The 20,139-nt window shown below is 42.1% G+C and overlaps 1 protein-coding gene across 5 annotated transcripts in view; it reads right to left on the reverse strand.

The window, feature by feature from the left end:
* The window catches only part of samtor (S-adenosylmethionine sensor upstream of mTORC1), a 77,727-nt gene that overhangs the window by 23,878 nt on the left and 33,710 nt on the right, over positions 1-20,139 (reverse strand). The window contains exons 4-5 of one of the 5 annotated variants that reach the window (XM_069903825.1): positions 17,098-17,212; positions 9,424-13,978 (exon numbers count right to left, since the gene is read on the reverse strand). The exons of the other annotated variants lie outside the window; for them this stretch is intronic. Of the exons in view, the coding sequence (XP_069759926.1) occupies positions 13,349-13,978; positions 17,098-17,212 (745 nt within the window). The 3' untranslated portion in view covers positions 9,424-13,348. Of the gene's footprint in view, positions 1-9,423; positions 13,979-17,097; positions 17,213-20,139 lie in introns of those variants that run through there. 5 annotated transcript variants of the gene reach the window in all.

The following is a 20,139-nucleotide window of genomic DNA, read 5'->3' on the forward strand; positions in this document are numbered from 1 at the left end:
TGAAGAGCTCCTGTCTTTTGCTAATAAAAGCCTTGGTTTGGATCAACAAGTCTTTGATTCTTTCGACGAGCTCTACAGGTATAGAAGGTCCTAGTTAAATGTAGACAATTCTATCCTCCAGCGCAGGATTATTGAACATAAAAGCCACAGACCATTGGTCCTTGAGGAGGGTGAAGTGTTTGCATGCCAGATAAGGTCGCCAATGCCTTACTACTTCCACAAGGGCTAGGGACCCCTTCTCTACTGCTGAGTGTCTTACTTCTGACCCCTGTAGGGTTCGTGAGAAAAAGGCCACCGGTCGTCCATCTTGGTTTAGGGTGGCTGCCAGAGCCACATCGGATGCATCCGTTTCTACTTGAAACGGGATCGACTCCTCTATGGACTGCATGGTAGCTTTAGCGATATGGTCCCTAATGTCCCTGAATGCTCTGGTGGATGCTGGGCACAGTGAGCAAACTGAGGCTTTTATAAGTGGGCGGGCCGTCGGCGTAGTTGGGGACCCATTAGGCATAGTAAGCGAACAGCCCAAACACCTTTTTAGTCCTTTCAGTGTGTGTGGCACTGGGAGGTCTAGGAGAGGGTGCATATGGGCTGCAGCTGGGCTGATTTCCCCATTCTGCATTATGTGGCCCAGGATTGGCAACTTCCTGGCACTAAAGATGCATTTGTCCCTGTTGTATGTTAGGTTCCTTTCCTCAGCTGCCTGGAAGAAGCCTTTTAAATTTGTGTCATGATCCTCCTGAGTGTGGTCACAGATTGTCACGTTGTCTAAGTAGGGGAACACTGCTTTCATTTGGAACTCATCTACTATTCGGTCCATTTCTCTCTGAAACAGGAACACTCCATTGATGACACCAAAGGGAAGTTGCAGATATCTGCCGTCTGCCTCAAATGCCGTGTAAATGCGATCGCTGTATCTAATGGGTAGTTGGTGGTATGCTGCCTTCAGGTCTATGGTGGAGAACATCTTATACTGCGCAGTTTTGTTGACCATGTCTGCTATGCGTGTCAGGGGGTAGGCATCTAGTTGTGTAAATTTGTTGATTGTCTAGCTGTAATCCACTACCATGTGCAGTTTTTCTCCTGAGTTTACCACAACCACCTGGGCTCTCCAGGGGCTGGTGGTCTGCTCTATGATGCCCTCCTGTAGTAGCCTGTGGACCTCAGTCCTAATGAAGGCTCTATCCCTCAGGCTATACCTCCTGTTCTTTGTGGCTATTGGTGTGCATTCTGGGGTCAGGTGTGTGAACAGCGGAGGGGGTTCTATGTTTGGGGAAGACAGGCTGCAGTGTTTCTTCGAAAGGCATAGTGGGGGATGAGGCCTGTTGTGTACTATTGTAATGCTTTCTAACTGGCACTGAAAATCTAACCCCAATAGTATCGGGGCACAGAGGTGAGAGAGTACTAGTAATTTGAACCCTGCGTAATTTGTACCCTGGATTTCTGGAGTAACCCTGCAAAACCGTTTTACCTCAGCCGCAAAGCTGCTGGCTGATCTGGTGCTCACTCGGGCATGTGGGGAGGGCAAGGCAGTTGACTAACCACTGGTCAATAAAACTTTCTGTGCTTCCACTATTTATTAAGCAATTTACCCTCACATCATTAATTTTGATGTACACAGTGGTCTCAGATAAATTGTGTGGATTCGCCTGATTTATGCGTAGAGAAGCAAGTCTGGTGTGTCCTTCAATCCGATAGTACTCGGCGTCATATTCATCTCCTGAAGACTGTGTCCTCTGCTTTTATAGCATTTGTCCAAGATGGCCGGCTGCACACGGCATTCTTCTTCTTCTGTTTGTCTATGGAGAAAGAAGAGCTTTCCCGCCTCCCATTAGCATGAGAATGGGCCTTGGCTGTGGTCTTGGGGCTTCTGCAGACTTTTGCATAATACCCACGTTTTCCACAGTTAGAACAGACATTTTCTCTGGCAGGGCAGAGGGCTCTGGGGGTCCTTTCTTTGTCCACAGAAAAAGCACTTGGGACCCTCAAGTTGTGCTGCTGCTGCTGTGGGTTCCTGTGAGGCACCATACTTTTCTTATCGTGGGGCTAGAGAGACCAGCAGTGTGACGTTTGTCCCAGCCCCAGGGTCCTGTGAGTACTCCAATTTCTTTCTGGTGCTTTCTAAAGCTTCTGCAATAGTCTCTGCCTCATCTAGCCCCGCCATTCCTTTCTCCGGCAATCGATGTCTCGTCTCAGTGGACCGTATGCCATATTAGACTTAAATCGGAGTTTGGTAGGTTTTTGTTCGCCAAGTATTTGAATAGGTTCAAGATAAAGCCAAATGGACAAATGAGATCATACTGAATAATAGAACAAACTTAAAGGACCAATTTGTATGCAGTGATGTATCTTTTCCAATCGTAATGCCCTTGTAATTTCTTTGATTTTTTTTGACCAACTCAGAAGAGCTAGTTGAAATGATCAATGATAACAGCAATAATGATAAATTTAATACATTTTAAAATCTAAACTCAGGGACAACAATTTTGTACAAACTCTCTCACTAATTTTATACAAAGTAATAAATTTGCCATTTATTTCTATTTACATTCTTAAACCAGTAATTAAGAGCAATTGGTCTCCCAAGGCTTTTTAAGCAGCTGTTCCAGTTCCAAGCCATTCACTTCTATTTTCAACATACTCCTCCAAATTTCATTTTTGCCCTGGTCTCCGAGACCACCATTGTGACACCGTTCATTTTCTCTTCTCCACCTTCTTTCTTAAATGTTTCAAACATTTCTGATTTTATGTATACATCAGGACTTGATTCCCTCTTATCTAGGGCCATGGAACTTCCTTCTCTTTCTCAGCATCCGTCAAGTGATTGATTCATTACTGTGTAGCGGCGACTACACTGCTAACTGAAGGATCGCACAACTAGCTGGGTTGAGTTCAGTGAGCAAAACTGATTTATTGCAGGCTGCCTGGCTGGTCTTGTACTCCCAGCCTGGACCTGGCCAAGAACCACACTGGGGGACCCCGACGTCACCAGGGCATCACGTGGGTCCCCAAGGGTGGGCTTCTGAGCCCAGTGCCGAGGTCAGGAGGAAATCCCCGACGGCGCCATTTTGGCTGGCTGACTAATGGGATACCGCCACACAGCCCCCCACCCCAGAACCAGCGCTGATGTCCTTTTTTGCCGGGCAGACTTGCTTCTTGGGTTGGACCACAACTACTGGTTCGGTGGGGTCGACGTGGGCTGGCTTTAACCTGTCCACCGTAAACAGTTCTCTCTTACCACCGATGTCCAGTGTGAAAGTAGATCCTGAACGTTGGACGACTTTGTACAGCCCTTTGTATGGTCGTTGTAGAGGTGCTGAAGACGGGTCCCGCCTGATAAAAAAGTACTCTGCGAGTACAGCTCACTGGGGATGTAAGAGTCCCGTGTGTCATGTCTGGGCGGCAGTGGGGGTGTGAAGGAGTCCACTCAGCCCAGAGGCGGGGAAGTAGAAAATGTGGTGACTGCTGGGGGTTGTGAGATGCCCAGGAGCACCCAAGGCAACTCATCCACCCAGTTGGGGCCGGTGAGGCGGGCCATAAGTGCTAACTTAAGCATTCGCTCGACTAGCCCATTGGCCTGTGGGTGATAGGCCGTGATGTGATGTACCTCGATCCCCAGCCTGTTGGCGAGCTGTGCCCAGAGCCGGGCAACCCAACTGTTCAAAAGCACTCGGGAGCAGGAGTCCGTGGAGGAATCTGGCATCAGGATTGACTTGGGCCAACGAGTGGTCCTGTCTACCACTGTGAAAAGGGAAACAGGCAAGGGTCCAATGCTGAACCGTTCCCAGACATGTTCGAAATTTTTATGGGCGCTCTGGTGTGCAATGGATACAATCTGCTTCCGAAGCTCGTGCCAGATGAAACGTTCTGCCACCATACGGACCGTGGACCAGATGGAAGGGTGGGAAAGGTCATGGATATGGGGGAAGACTTGCCTGTGCCACTGCTGGGGAACCACTGGTCGCGGGGTGCCCATGGAGACATCGCACAGGACGGTGCCCTCACCGTGAGGAGTCAGGAGGTCCTGGAATCGCAGGCCCGTGATGGCAGTCCTGAAGGCCTGCATCTGCTCATCGGACTTCTGGTCCTAGGCAAGCTGGTTGAAATAGAGCCTGGGTATCAGCGAGCAAATGGCCGGTCGTGAGAGTGCATCGGCGACCACATTGTCTTTCCCCGCCTTGTGCCGAATGTCAGTGGTGAACTCCGACATGAAGGAGAGGTGATGCTGTTGGTGGGCTGACCAGGGATCTCTTGCCATAGCGAGTGCCTAAGTGAGGGATTTGTGGTCAGTAAAAATGGTGAAAGGCCTCCCCTCCCAGAAATAGCAGTAATGATGCATCGCCAGGTACATGCACAGCAACTCATGATCGAAAGCGCTATACTTGCGCTCTGGCTGGCGAAGAAGTCGACTAAAGAATGCCAGTGGTTTCCACTGTCTGTTCACCTGCTGCTCCAAGACAGCGCCGATGGCTGTGGCAGAGGCATCGACTGAGAGCGCCATATGCAGGTCAGTGCATGGGTGGATGAGTAGGGTACCCTTCGCGAGGGCATCTTTCATGGCTTTGAGTGCCCTGCTAGCCTCTGGAGTCCAGGCGAGTATCTTGTCTTTGGCCATGATGAGGATGAAGAGCGCCTACATGATGCGCACAGCGCCTGGAATGAAGCGGTTATAGAAATTGACCGGGCACAATACAAGTCTCACCTGGGCACCATCTTCTCCTGACTGGCCGACTTCGTACTGGAAAGTCTGGGCGGTGTTCTTGAGTCCGAATGGCAAGCGTAGGAACTTGAATAAGCCGAAGGGGGTGATTTTGGCCGTTTTAGGTATGTCCTCGGGTTGCACTGGGAATTGGTGATACCCACGCACCAGGTCAACCTTGGAGAATACCCTCGTGCCAAGCAGGTTGGCTGTAAAGTCCTGGATGTGAGGGATCAGGTACCGTTGTGTCATTAAGCCATTGATAATCTTCACGGGGCGCCAGCCGCCGGAGACTTTCAGGACCAGGTGGAGTGTTGAGGCCCAAGTACTGTCGGAGTGTCGGATGATCTCCAACTCCTGCAGATGTGAGAACTCTTCCTTTGCTATCTGGAGCTTATCCGACGGGAGCCGGCATGCCTTGGCGTGGACCGGCAGGCCTTGGATGGGGATGTAATGAAACACCCCATGGTGGGGTGAGGCGGAGGAGAACTGCGGCTTGTGGAGGGCCAGGAACTCATCCAGGATACGCTGAAACTTGTCCTTGAGTGTGCTGACCTTGACCATCTGCGGCTGCTCTGTGCGGGAGCCGTTAAGACGAACGGATTGGAAGGTACAGGCATCTACCAGTCACCTACCTCGAATGTCAACCAGGAGTCAGTGGGCGAGGTAGAAGTAGACACCCAGGATGGCGGTTGGAAGGGACAAAATGGTGAACCACGAGAACTTCCGCTGGCTGATCTGGAAGTGGACTGTCTTGTCTCCATACGTTCGGATCTCTTGTCAAATTGGCTGCCCGGAGGGGAGGTCCCTGAGGCCGGTTCTGGGACTCGATGGCTGTGGTTGGGATGACGCTGATCTGGGCCTCCGTATCGACAACCGGGTGTTCCACCAGAGCGCTAGAGGAAGGCTTGGCGTGGTCATACCCGTGATTCATAACCTGCTGCACTGCTGAGCCCTCCGGGAATCGTTCGAGCCATAGCTCCTGAGCCTTTTGAGCGACCTTCCTAGGGTTGAGAAAGCTCTCCTGGGACAGTAACGGCCAGATATCTTCAGATGGTTGAGGGAGATGTGCTAGAAAAGTGGGCAGTTGATGTGATCACCCATGAGTGCGAGCATCTTGTCCATTAACTCGATTGGAGTTCTGTCCTCTAAGGTGTCGAGGCGCAGCATCCGAGTGGCATACTGTTGCCTGAAGAGACCGAGGGAGCTGGTGAGCACCTGCTTGATGATCCCATACTTATCTTCCGTGGGTGGGTGCTGAATGGGGTGCAGCACTCATTTTGGCAGTGGCCTGGTCCAGGGCGACGACCACATGGTAAAACTTGGTCGAATCCGATGAAATCTGGCGGTGGTGAAACTGAGCCTCTGCGTGGCTAGGCTAAACCAGGTATCTGGCTCCTGAACCCAAAAGTCAGGAAGCTTGATGGCTATAGCGTTGATCAAAGGGTCGTTCATGTGGGTTCAAAGACATTTGAACCTGTCGGGATCACCAATTGTAGCGGCGGCTACACTGCTAACTGAAGGATCGTACAACCAGATGAGTTGAGTTCAGTGAGCAAAAGCTGATTTATTGCAGGCTGCTCTCATACTCCCAGACTGGATTGGGCTGAGAACCACAATGGGGGAATCCAGATGTCACCGGGGCATCACGTGGGTCCCCAAGCGCAGGCATCTTGAGCCTGGTGCCGAGGTCAAGAGGAAACCCCCGATGGCGCCATTTTGGCCAGCTGCCCCACCGCGTGTGTGACAAGTGGGGCCAGTTCTCCTGCCTAATGGCGTATCACCACAACTGATTTTTTTTTAACCATCAAGACAAGCTGCACCATTTAATTCACCCCTTCTGAACTGTTGATTCTGCAGTGGATATGTTACTATTGTCTCATTTCCCATCTCAAATGTCAATCATTTGTAAAGGCCTTAGTCATCTTTGAGCTTACTCTAGGTCTGTGGTTTTCCCTATGCCATAGGTGCTGTGATATGGGAGTAGAAAGGTAAGTTTGAAAACCATTGTTTTAATTGTACCTAATTGACTCATTATGTGCATGGTTTCATAACTCCAAAAGAAATGGGCCAATGACAATTTTTCTGATGCAAAAATATTCTGTAACCATTGTGTCTAGAGCAGTGCTTCTCAACCTTCCCCCCCCCCCCCAACTTACATACCACCTTAAGAAATCCCTTACAAAGCATCCATGGCATCGGGATTACTTAAGGTGGTATGCAAGTGGAAAGAAAACCACTGGTAGGTGATAGTATTAACATTGTGGCTTTACAAGGGTATCTAGGTTATATTTGTTCTCTAAACAAATCCTCCCTCTTTCCACCAAGCTGTGCTTTCCAGGGTGTATTTTATGAAGCTATTAGTGTAGTTTGGTCTGATCAACTCTTATCTTAATCTGTTCTACTCCACGTGTGATACTTTTGTCTTTCCTGGGACACCCAACCAAAATTCTCATATCTATTAAACATGTGCTCCCTGCTGGCCTTTTCCCAATTATTTATTTTCCACCTTTTGATCTTAATTGAACGTAGGACCAGAACCAATTACTTCCTTGTATTTTAATCCATCCACATTTGTTCTTTCCTCTCCTAATCAATCAACCTCAGCACTTTCACAATTCCAAATATTTCACTTCTGCTCCCTATTTGTACATGGATGCTCGCCTCCATAGTTCCGGTTAAAATAATTGCACTTCAATTTCATCACTCCATTATTAATCAGGGGTGGACAGGAGTGTCAAGTACAATATGGTTTACAACAGATCTTGCTACTAAAATTTCCCCCAACTATATCTCGCCACCACTTACCTTGAACATTTTAGTCTTGAAATTGTCAGATTACTTAGTTGTGCGGGACTAAATGGAAAAACTTTTGAGGGAGGATAAACAGTGACACTGCCGGAGCTGCTGTAGCAGCAGGTGTGGACCTGTGGAGTCACAGTATTCCTGAGGAGTCCAACTGCCCAATCTGACTGTTATTGGTCCCATACAAGCCTTAAATGGCACGTTGAGGGAGCTGATGATGGTTTTATTTTAAAATTCTGCAACCATGGGTTCTGCACCCAAGATGGCAGCACCTATGATCTGCAGTAGCCATGAGAGGTTGCAGACTCCAGGGAAGTGGAGGACTGGCGCTGGGCACCAGAGAATGAGATTATCCCCCTTTTTAGAAGCACGGGATGATGACCATAGCAGCAGGCCAGTGAGGGACTCTGAGGCTGAGGAATACACAGGCAACTCGAGGTGAGAAAACTATGCAGGTTGTGAATTGCTGGTGGCTGCAGTCAAAGGATTCACACCAGGAGGTGGATTGCTGGAGACTGGCTTAGGACTGGCTGAAGAGGTACCAGGTGTTGGAGCTGGGATGTGAGGGTGTCGAGGGCACTGAAGGGTCCTGAATGTATCGGAGTGCACTTGGTAGGCTTTCTTGGCTATGGAGCTTATGTTAAGGGAACCTCACATGGTCCCTTAACATAAGCTCCATAGCCAAGAAAGCCCAGCAGCACCTCTACTTCCTTCGAATGCTGAGGAAAGTTAATCTCCCACCCTCCATCCTCACTATATTCTACAGAGGATGTATCAAGAACATCCTGAATAACTGCATCACCGCCTGGTTTAGCAGCTGTACCTCATCAGACTGCAAGACCCTGCAGAAGATAGTAAAATTAGCAGAAAATATCATCGGGGACTTTCTTCTACCATGCAGGACATTTACAACACTCAATGCAGGCAAAACATTGTGAAGAACTCCACACACGCCTCAATAAACTGTTCTCCCTTCTGCCATCTGGTAGGAGGTACTGCAGCACTCATCCAGATTGGGCAACAGCTCATCCCCCCCCGCCAAGCCATCACACTCCTAAACTCCCAGAACATTTGGGATAGGGTTCCCTGGACTGTAACAGTACTCGTCTTAATATTTTAATGTGTAATTTCTATTCAAACTTATATTTATGTCAATATCCTCTGTGGTCCTGGAGAAACACTCTCAGTGGTTCTCAACCTTTTTCTTTCCACTCACATATCACTAAGAATTCCCTATGCCATTGGTGCTCTGTGATTGTGGTATATGGGTGGAAAGAAAAAGTTTGAAAACTACTGTTTTAATTGTGACTAATTGACTCATTATGTGCACGGTTTCATAACTCCAAAGGAAATTGGCCAACGACAATTTTTGAAGCAAAATATTTCAGTAACAATTGGGTCGAGAGCAGTGATTCTCAATCTTCCCACTCACATACTACCTTAAGCAATCTCTTACTAATCATAGAGCACTGATGGCATAGGGATTACTTAAAGTGGTACATGAGTGTTAAAAGGTTCAGAATCACTGTGCAAGCATGGTATGAACAATAAATAAAGGTGTCTTGACTTGAGGTTCGGATCAGGAGCTCAGGCTGCTGATGGTTTGGACTGGACTCTGACTGTGAATTACTGCCAATAGTGAATCTGCCAAATTTTGTGTAAGATTGCAGAGTTTTTATTATATGACAATAAATTGAATCTTGAAATTATAGTCACAAATTCCAGCCCCATTATAACTGTTTTTAAATGGAGCAGTTTGTATCATTCCATCAGATTTTATTTCTTAAAAGTCAGAAAAATGCACATTTTAAACTCATGTTTTAAAAAGGTAAAATATCTATTCATCAGATAGGAGAAACATTCATTTTCAAATACAGTAAATGCTTTGCTTCTGTCAGAAAAATACAATCAAAATACCATTAGGTGTAAATTTCAGTTTATTGCCCTAGCAACTACACAGTTGACAGTCAGACACTGTGGCTATGTCACAATGCATTTGAACATTTTAAGTAACTGTTAGTGAGAATAATTATAAGCACTTCCTGTATGAAAAATGGCTAGAATAGAAAATTCACAGTTTAGTGGAGATGATACAAATAAACAAGGTACCATAAGACAGCAATCCAATTTCTCCTCACACTGTCTAACATACAGATCTGAGCCAGAGTATCTGAAGAAAATTATTTTTGAAATATTTTAGTACCAAATGTACCATTCAATTAATCTATACTCGGGCATTAATGCTCTCAGTCGGGTTTCCATAGCTGATGTTAAATTGCAAATTCCTCAATAAGTATTCCACATGGTATAACAAGTAACATTAGGTAACAGAAGTCAAGCTTCAACATTTCAGATCAGGATGACATCTTGATCAATGCTGCAGTTTTAAGCTAATAACCCTTTGAAAAAAAATATATAAATATATATATATATATCATTATACTGCAACACTATTGAGGATTAACTACTATAAATTCTCCAATTACAATTTAACCAATTATCTAAGGTTCGAAACAAAATTTACAGAATTATGGTTACTTAAGAATTAGGTTCTGAAAATACATCTTTCTTCAAAGCAATCAAATTTTAGACAATGTTTTTTGAAATGCAGTTTTGGACTAAACTGGAAATGTATTTGGCGTGGTTCGGACTAATCTTTCGATAATGGAAACCCAAACAAGAGAACATTTCACTCTTTGGCACGATGATAGTTCCATATTACAGCCCAAGTCATAGAAAAATAATACAAGACTGATGAACACATCATACATGCAATATTTTAATTCTAATGAAATAGAAAATAACCAAAAGAAAACAAATTTAAACAATTATAAAGAAAATGGAGCATCAGTCGAAGCTTATTTAAAAGCCAAAGTTTTAACCCAGGTCACAAGGTTCAAGTGCAAAGCCTCATTATGAGGCAAATTTTTCACAAAATGCATTGAGATAATTCCACTCAGTTGCATTTCCAAAATGCCATTTTACCTGCTGACCCCATGGTTACTGATCAGTATACCTTGTAGTTTTTTTTGGAACATCAAGAAAGTAAATTGCTTCTCCATTTTCACATTTCAATTACATTTTCGTCATTCATTGTGAGATATCAACACTACAAATTGTATGCAGAATTGTGCTTTTTGTGAAAAATAGTTTAAAAAGCTGTTTTAGTTTATAGTCCTAGACAAACACATTTAACTACAGCAATTATTAACTTTTTTAAAAATTCTTTTGAATTTGTATTTTTAAGATTAACACTTGTATTCTCTAGGATCAAAACCTTTGAATGATCACTAGGTTCACTTTAGTACGATATTTGTTACCTGCAATTACCAACACTGAATTGCCAAATCTATTTAAATCGCACTATACTTAAAATCTGTTTCCAAACCCATTACCCTAATATTGGCACAGATATCGAACACCACTAATCAAGTGCCAACTTTGTGATTGATGAAAAATTATAAATGATTAATGAGTTAAAGATTGGAATTGAAATTCAACAATTGATACTGAAACAAGTTTTGTTGGCGTATTTGTGAAACTGCAGTCGTCCTCCCCCCCCCCCCCCCGCCCCCCAACAGTCGATGCATTTGTAAAAAAGATGGAAGTGCTTCGAGTACTTGTTTAAGGTAGGCAGTACTCCAAAATTTAAAAACTGCAAATGAAAGTTTATGATTAGTGTCATTAAAAAGGCTCCAAAGTTTAAAGAATCATCAATGAATCCAACAAAATGAAAAATCCAATCTAAAATAAGAGTTACTCCAGTTAATAATTATACATGTAGATCATTCAAAATGAGACATGAAAATTTGCCAACCTTTTTTCTTTCTGTAAATGGGTGTTTTCCTATTTGTGCTACAAATGTAGCATTAATGCAAAATGATTTTGACGGTCCAGTGCTAAATCTGTGTAATATTTTTAAGATGTTTCACAATTACAAAACTTCATCCTTTCACCATTTGCTTCATTTTGACGTCAGGTCATAGTCTACCAGGCTCAACCAAAATTTAATTATAACCCCAGCAGTACAATTCTATTACAGCATTTGTAATTCAAATGCATTCAAAGAGGCATATTTCACTGTATATCATTCAAAACAAAGGGCTAAGAAATGAGCTAACCACAAGGGCCCAGAAATCCAAAGAAAATTTTAATGGATGAAATAACTGTGGGAAAACATTTTCCTTAATCACTCTCATATCTTTTGAATTTTCTTCATTTTCTCATGCCACAGGTAGTTACAAAATGATTCCAGAGATCCATCGTATTTTAGTCAACTATGCAATCTGCTTTTGTTAATCCATTTAAAAAGGAACTAAGCAGCACAGTTGGGATATCTACTGAAGCAAGCATTGATATGAACCTTGAACACATGTGATGAGCATACGAAAGTGCTAACTAATAGCAAACATTGGAGAAATAGTAGAATATTAGCGTTGAGACACTAGAATGAAACTTAAAGCTTTTTTAAAAAAAAAATATGCAATGGAATGCATTACGTGATTCTCTTGCGGAAAGAAAAGTGTATATTTTGTTCCCCCCCAAGGTAACTGGTTAAATATCCAAAACTGAACGATTCAGAAGAATAACCTGGAAATTACTAGGGCATGAGTTTAGTGCAAATATCTCCAGTTGAATTGGCAGCTTCAATTCAAACCTATTCTTCGATTTCCATTGACAAAGGCATATAATGCAGATGATATTCACTGAGCCAAGAAAGGCACAGAGGATTTCACTCAGTAGAACTGGAAAGGTATCTGATCATTAATATGGAACAAAATAAAGAAATTTATATTCCAATCAAGTAGATAACCTTTGTAATATTTTTGATGGCATATATGCAAATTATTTCCAGGCAAATACTACCTTTTCAAATAGGTCAGTTGTACACATTTCTGCCTGACAAGCTGCTCAGAAATGGCATTAAAAAAAGCTGTTGATTAGTAATGTATACAAAAGATAAATTTCAGGTAATTGTCCTCCGTTGTGGCATTCAACTATGCAGAGACTTCTTGTTTTGTTTCCAATTTACTTATGACAACCCAATAGAATTTGACTACACACATCAGCAGATTTTTTTTCCTTGCAAGGTCACCAGAACAAAATAGTATACACCTTTCAAGACCAATGCCAATTTGTTCTAAAATGGAATGCAAAAAAAAAATAATTTAAATGCCTACTACAGGCAGTCAGCAGAAGCTTAATGTTTTTTTTTGCATTTCTTTCCGAAGCAATGAAATAAGGGGAAATAACAAATGCACCAGAATGAATGTGCAGTTTAAATAATGCTCCTGGCGCCAAATTGATAACACGAGCCAAATAAGAGCACAATAAAGTGATCTCTCAAGTTAAACTTAAAATCATTATGAATCAATGCCAACCATTCCCTCTGGTACATTTTCCCTTCTTTGATTTAGGTCCCTTCAGCCCAATTCCTACATGTATCATTTTGCTGTTGATACTGCAGTTGTGAATGTAAATTACATTGCTACTACTGAAATATCAAAATACATCAAGATATCAAGATTTCTTGGTTGACTTTCAGTTCACAAAGCTCTCAAAGCTCTATTGAGGTATTTGACATTTACATTACCAAATCATTTCAGTAACCTTCTTCCTGTGATTTACACTGGTTACCTTCTTAATGAGATGACAAATGTTTGTTCATTTTTTATACTCCTCAAAGAATTTCATTTTTTCTAATGTGTGGAAGAGGAGCCCACTTTGTAAACGCTTCGCATTTTCTATGTGCAAACTGTATTGCATCTTCTGTATATAATACGAGTTATGCAATCAGAATTATTTTGGCAACACAGCAGCTCTGGAAGCAAATTAAATCACCAGTTAGCTTAAAAGCAATACTGAATCTTCCACTTCATGGAAAGGAATAGAGCTTGCTTGGCTCTCTCCAGAGTCTGAATCATATGGAGCATCAGGTAACTCCATAAAATTGTACGCTAATAGATCATCTTCACTTTCTGAGCGATCTGGACAATTGGTTTCTGAGCATTCTTCTTCATCCACATTGTTGAAATCCTGTGGAATAAACAGCATCTCTGGGTAATTTCTGCTGACCAAGTCACTTGTTGTCTGCAGGGAAATTTTCCGAAAAGCTAAGAGATGCATGTGGGAGAATTTCACATATTTATATCTCTTGAATCCCAGAGATTCTATGGCAATTTTCCAGCTCTTTATCATATAGGCATGTCGGTTTTGGTGAGAGGAATCTGGTGTGATTATTAGAAGCAAACCATGAAGTGCAAGAAGTTCATGAGCTTTCTTACAGCAGATCCAGCGTTGATAAGGGGCAGGAAAATAAGACAGCAGAAGGGAAAAAACAACGATATGGAACAATTCTCCAGGGAGGGAGTCAATTGGATTTTTTAGCTGTTTGAGAAAAGCATCTATTGTATCTTGAGCAAGCTGAAGAGGTTGCTGCAATTGAAGATTGAGGAAATCACATTTGTACACACTCTGCATCAAAGAAAAGACATTTGCAATATTATTTCACAATAGCTTAGAAACTATCTAATCTTTGCAAGGTTCACAATGGCCCTGAACAGCAATTGTGCAATTAAACTCTGCCAAAACTTGTGCAATTTATACCTTGCATGAACATTTTAACACCATTGTATTGGATAAGGAAGCACAATGACTAATGTCAGAATAAAGTACGCCATTTCTTCAGATAGAATTGCATTTTAATTTTTTTTTATTAAATATGCAATGAAGTTATTAAAAAGTAATTTTGCAGTTTTAAGCTCAGAGAGCATTGAATATTTGTACTGTTCAAGCCTTCAAAACCTGCTTGCTGCTGCAACTCTGAACAGATTTTGAGATTTTAAATAAGCAACACTTGTATTTATAATATATTCACATAACTTTACAGTAAAAAGAAATCATTAAAATTATCCATTTGTAAAAAAAAAAAATCATTTTCTGAGAGGGGAAATAAAACTTGCATTACTTTAATTAGAAGATAAACCAATAGTTCAAGGTCCGCCTGAAGTCATGACCTCAAATGCCATCTACAAAGAAAACCTGCATTTCTAAAGCGGTCATTACATACAATATGTATGTCTCAGGGTAATCTGAGGTGGGGTCGAGGTGAATATTGATTACAATTACTTTATTTAAAATGCTCATTGAGAAATCATTTCAGCATTTGCAGTTTGATCAACTTTTGAACATTAAAACTACTGTAAAATTATTTTAGAATAAAATGTGATATAAATTCAAAGGTTTTTGAGTACATAAATTAGTCAACCAAGAAAAGTCCTCAAGGACTTTTTGTTTACTGATAATACAATGGGGGGGAAAATTTCAAGTGTGATGTCTTTCATTAAAGAGTGTACCTGAGCAACCCTATGGCATTGGGAATTTTCACAAATCCATTTTCAGTTGTTCCCTACTGTGTAAGGGATGGGAATACATCTACTCTACTGGAAATGGTTTGCTGTAAAGTGAAAACAGCACCCTGAGAAAATCCAGCGGCACAGAAAGTGCCATTTACTCATGGGAACAGCTACACAAAATATGTACCAGTATCTTCTTGGAGAGCAGAAACTACTTTTCTCATCAATGTAAGAATTGCTCCCTTAGCACCCTTGGTAAATGGGGCTTTCCACTAACAGCCTTTCTTCACTTAGCAGGTTGTTTTAAGATCTCTAGACTGAGGAGCAAAATTAAGAACATAAATCTGCTTGACCATTCAAATCATGGCTGATGTAATTTTCCTTTCAACCCTATACTCCTGCCCTCTGCCCATTACTTTTAATACCCTTACCAATCAACCTTTGCTTTAAATATAACCAGTGACTTGACCTTCAGAGCCATCTGTGGCAACAAATTCAACACCCTCCGTCCAGCTGAAGATATTTCTCCTCATCTCAGTCCTTTTAATCTGAGCCTGTGTGTCTTCTGGTCCTACACTCTCCCACCTTTTGTGTTGCCTTTCTGCATTCTTTTCTTTATGCTTTACAGACAAAAATGTCGCCATAGTCATATATAGGAGCTACAGTACTTTACCATGTTCTTAGTCAGAACAATTTTACCTTCTGCCACATTATTTCATGGAGGCCTCAGAAACAAAGTGTTTTACAAATTAATCACCAGAAGAATCGGTATGTAACAGATGGTTCTTTTAAATACTTCACAGTGAGGGGTAGATAATGTTCAGTGGTAGAGTGAGAAGAGCTGAAGAGAAGCCCCACTGCCTAGTGATCTGGATTCAATCCTGATCTTTTAGTATTGTAAGGAGTTTGCATGACTCCTTGTGATCATGTGGGTTTTCTTCGGATGTTCGTTTCTTTCCACATCCAAAATAAGTTAATTGGCTTCTGTAAATTATCCTAGAGAATAGATGTCTGGCAGAATCTGCAGGAAATTGATGGAAATGTGAGGAGAATGGAATTAAAGTGAATGGGTTTGATAGTCAGGGCTAAAGGGCCTGTTTTCATGCTCATCTACCTAATGGCTCAATGCTACCAAAGATTCAAGTTTTTCCATGTCTATGATAATAGAATATCAGACCCCTTTTGGCTGAAGTGCTTATATTTTTGTTTTATATCACTCAATATAACTAACGCCTCAAAGTAAAGATTTGCATTTTGAGTTCAAGTTCATCGTCATCTGATTGTAAAAGAACAACTGGATGAAACAACATTCTTCAGTCCTCAGTGCAAAAACATGCAAACATACAGTACATATAGACCTAACACACAAACAATTCATATGCAGAACATTTATACATATTTAAAAATAAACAGTAGAGTCTTGGAGGGTTTGTATGAGCAGTTCATCAGTTACTCAGCAGTCTCACTGCCTGTGGGAAGAAGCCTGGTGGTTCTGGATCTGATACTTCTGTATCCCTTTCCTGACAGGAGTAGCTGGAAGATGCTGCGTGCGGGGTGATGGGGGCCATTAACTAATTTACAAATTAATTAATTAGTGTTCTAATCACTATGTGCCTTTCATTTAATTTAATATTACACAAAAACCTAAAAATTCAGGATTTATAAATGCACGTGACCAACACCACCCTCTCTGGAAGTCCACCTTCCAGTTTTCAATTTAAAGATCATCAACATATAATAAAACTTCATGACACAGCATCGTCAGGTCTTTGTTGTCACTGGATTGCCAAATCTTCCAGATTATTGGATGTTATTCTATTAATACCATATCACTTTAAATTCATTAAGATCTTACACAGTATAATCTACTTTCCATATCCTCTAGTGAGTTTCAAGTGAGTGCGGAAAATATTGTGGTCAAAGATCAGAATTTCTGGATACTCAAAAAATATAAATTATGCTTTACTATCCTTCTTCCAGGCACCTTTCTCAATACCCAACCATCCAACTCATAGTCACATTTGTAAAGATTGTGGGGCAGTGTTAACTTTTTTTTTAAAATGAAAACCAGTCAAAATATATCCACTCTTGTCTTCCCCTTAAATAAGCCAATAACATTCAAAACCAAAATCCAAATATAATCTCTACCTATGCTAGCTCTAATTACATTCTGTTCTTTTAAAAGGCTGCTTGCTTATAATTCATAGAAACACTATACATAGGCATGATATCTCTTACCTCCACAGCAGGCACAATGTCAATGCCAACAGCTAAAAATTCATCGAATTTCAAAAATGGATTAAAACAGCTGCCAACATCCAGCAATCTGATCTTTCCTGAAAAGCATACTAAGCTGGGGGGGGGGGGGGGGAGGAAATAATGTCAAATGATTAGTGGCATCAGGATTCAATATTTGGTTTCACAATACAAATTGTATAAAAGAATTTTTTTTTTTAATTCACTCAGTGACTCCACTTAGAGGAACGGGGCCCAGCAACTAACACCAAACACGAGTGATGCAAAGCCTAGAGACAATGCAAAGTTCATCTTGCATCACTGCTCAGTGATCCTTTATTTGGTTTTTACAGTAAAAAAAAATAGCATATACAGCCAACCCTTCTCATTTGAGGTCACTGGTTTTAAAAGGCAAATTTAGCCAAGAGATTATTTTACTTTATTCTTAATGAAAAACAAAAAATGTACGATTTTAAATAAACAGAACTCTTCCAATATCTCTGATTACTAGTGACATTTAAAGTAAACAAGGCCTAACATATTATAGTATCAGAATAATGCTAGTGGCGAGGCCTCAAGTTGAATTGCAAGGTTGCTACTCAGTCTCTTAATTTGTGGACTGCCAATGGGATCAAGGCTGTATTCTTGAGGCTGTTGGCAGCCGCACAGTGGAAAATAAAATTAGCGTAATTTTACAGCATCACTGAAAGAGAGTTGAATGGGTGATGATCCAACTACTATGCAGAAAATTAGAAAATATAATTTAGGCCTTTATATCTAGTTCTTATTTTTACATAATATTTCTAAATGATACAATCTAAAAGAGCGAAGGAAAAGAAAAAATGTTAGTGTGCATCAATCTTAAATCGAAGATGTTTGTGCAAGTTGAAACATGATCAGGATATAGAATCGTGGATTTCAAAACAGAAATGCAAAAGCAGGAAGTTTTGCTTTGTTGATGACAAAGATAAATTGGAAAGATAGGAATTATGTTCAACTTATAAATAAGGCCACCTCTGGCACATGGATGAGAATTCTCCTCATAATATTTTTTGGAAAGTTGTGAATGCCATGATCAGCATGCAGGAGAAAAAAAAAATCACCAAATCAAATCTATCATTTCAGGAATGAATTGCAAAGATAGAATAGAAAAATCTGACAGTTTTTCTTGGAGGAGAGAGGATTTAGAGCAGATTTTAAGAGGAGATATACAGAACATCAGAAGTGATATGAAGAAATATACTGTCAAAGTTAATAAAGTTAAAGTTCAGGCAGTTAAATTGAATGTGCAGATGGTCAAAAATGACGTGAATATTTGTATGGACAGAATTGAGAAGGGTGAGAGTTCAAAATCTGTCTGGGAAAAGAAGGATATATTGTAAAATCAAAGCAGATGAAATAATGTTAAGGTTGTTGGTTTAACAGAAGATTCTGAAGGAAGCAAAAAACCTATGGATTTTTTTTTCCCAAAATGTATTCCTAGACTTCTAGGAGAAGAAAATTTTCCAAATGGAATTGAAGAGAGCTCAGAGCCTTAAGGAGGAAGCCACTGCCAACTCAAACACCGAGAGCTGTACTGATTAAATGTGTACGTTATCAAGATAAAGTAAAAATTTTAAGATTAGCGGTTCAAAGTGCAAGACAAAATATGGGACACGAGATCATTGATGGAAATAATTTATTTTATGCTGATTTGAATAAGGCAGTGGTGGACAGAAGAAAATAATTTAATCCAGTAAAGGCAATTCTTTGAAAGGCTACAAATTTACTTTCAGACATCCACCTATTTTTAAGGTGTTTCTGGACAATAACCAACCTAGGTTCTTTGTGGAAATAGAGGAGGCAAGAGCCTTTGCAGAATCACTTCCTTCAGTTAAGGAAGACCATCAAGTGAGCAAGAGAAAGTGGAAAGTTCTAGTCCTCAACAAGAACTACAAAGAGAGGAGGTGCAGATACAGCTTACACTGAAGAGAGCCACATCAATCCAGGCTTTAAGCCACACATGTCAAACTCTGGCCCGCGGGCCAAATTATTTGGCCCGCAAGATCATTTCAAAATTGTATTAGAGGTGGCCCGCCCTGCAGTGAGAGCCGATGCTGTTTTTTGGTAATGTCACCCCCACCATCCTCCACCTTCATTGCACATCCTTCCCCATTGTAACACGAGAAATTGTAACACGAGAAGTCTGTCGATGTCATCAGCCGTCAAGCCAGTTGGAAGGCTCCCCGCACAACCAGTCACTTCTCCCACCTGTCGAGCGGTGCGGCGGATGGGCGAGCGCCTGTGATTTCCTGTCGGCGCGACGGGCATGGCAGGCTGCGCATGGCCACCGGGCAGCGCGAGCCCCACGTGACTGGCACCGGACGGCCCTTCCACAGCGCGAGCGCACTTCTGGTCGCTACGGCCTTCAGCGCTTGCACCTGCGCGGACCCCAGGGACGACTGGTTCGGCCCTGCACGTGAAGAGAGAGATGGTGGCTGTCCACAAAGGCTGATCGGCAACGCGCTGGGCCTGAGTGTGTGGGTAAGCAGGGGTGGGCAGAGGGTGTAGGTGAGGAGTAATGGGCAGGGGAAGTTATGGTGGTGCGAGGGGCAGTTAGAGGGAGGGATGAGTAGAAGGAGGGGTGGATAGGGAAGAGGTAAAAGGGGAGGGGCAGGGCAAGTAGGGGAGGGGTGATTAGAGGGTGAGAGACGGGTAGAGGGAGGAACAGGTTGAGGGGAGAGGCAGTAGAGGGGCGTGTATAGGATGGGGTGGGTAGAGGCAGAGCGAGTGGAGTGAGGGGTGAGTAGAAGTTGGGTAAAGGACTGGTCAGGTAGAGGGATGGTGGGTCGAGGGTGAAGAGAGGCCGAGAGCCTGAGGAGTGAGCAGGAAATGCTGAGTCCTGATGCAGGCCAAAATGGACACAGCCTGTGAATGCTGACTACATCGCCACAGGGACCAAATATGTTTCCCTCAGGTCAAGCAAAGGGTGAACTTGAGCTACCTACTCCTGACCTGTAACATTATCCTCCTAAAGTTATATCCTAAAGTTTAACATTACATATG

The sequence above is a fragment of the Narcine bancroftii genome, chromosome 11, assembly GCF_036971445.1.
Source record: "Narcine bancroftii isolate sNarBan1 chromosome 11, sNarBan1.hap1, whole genome shotgun sequence".
NCBI classification, from domain to species: Eukaryota; Metazoa; Chordata; class Chondrichthyes; order Torpediniformes; family Narcinidae; genus Narcine; species Narcine bancroftii.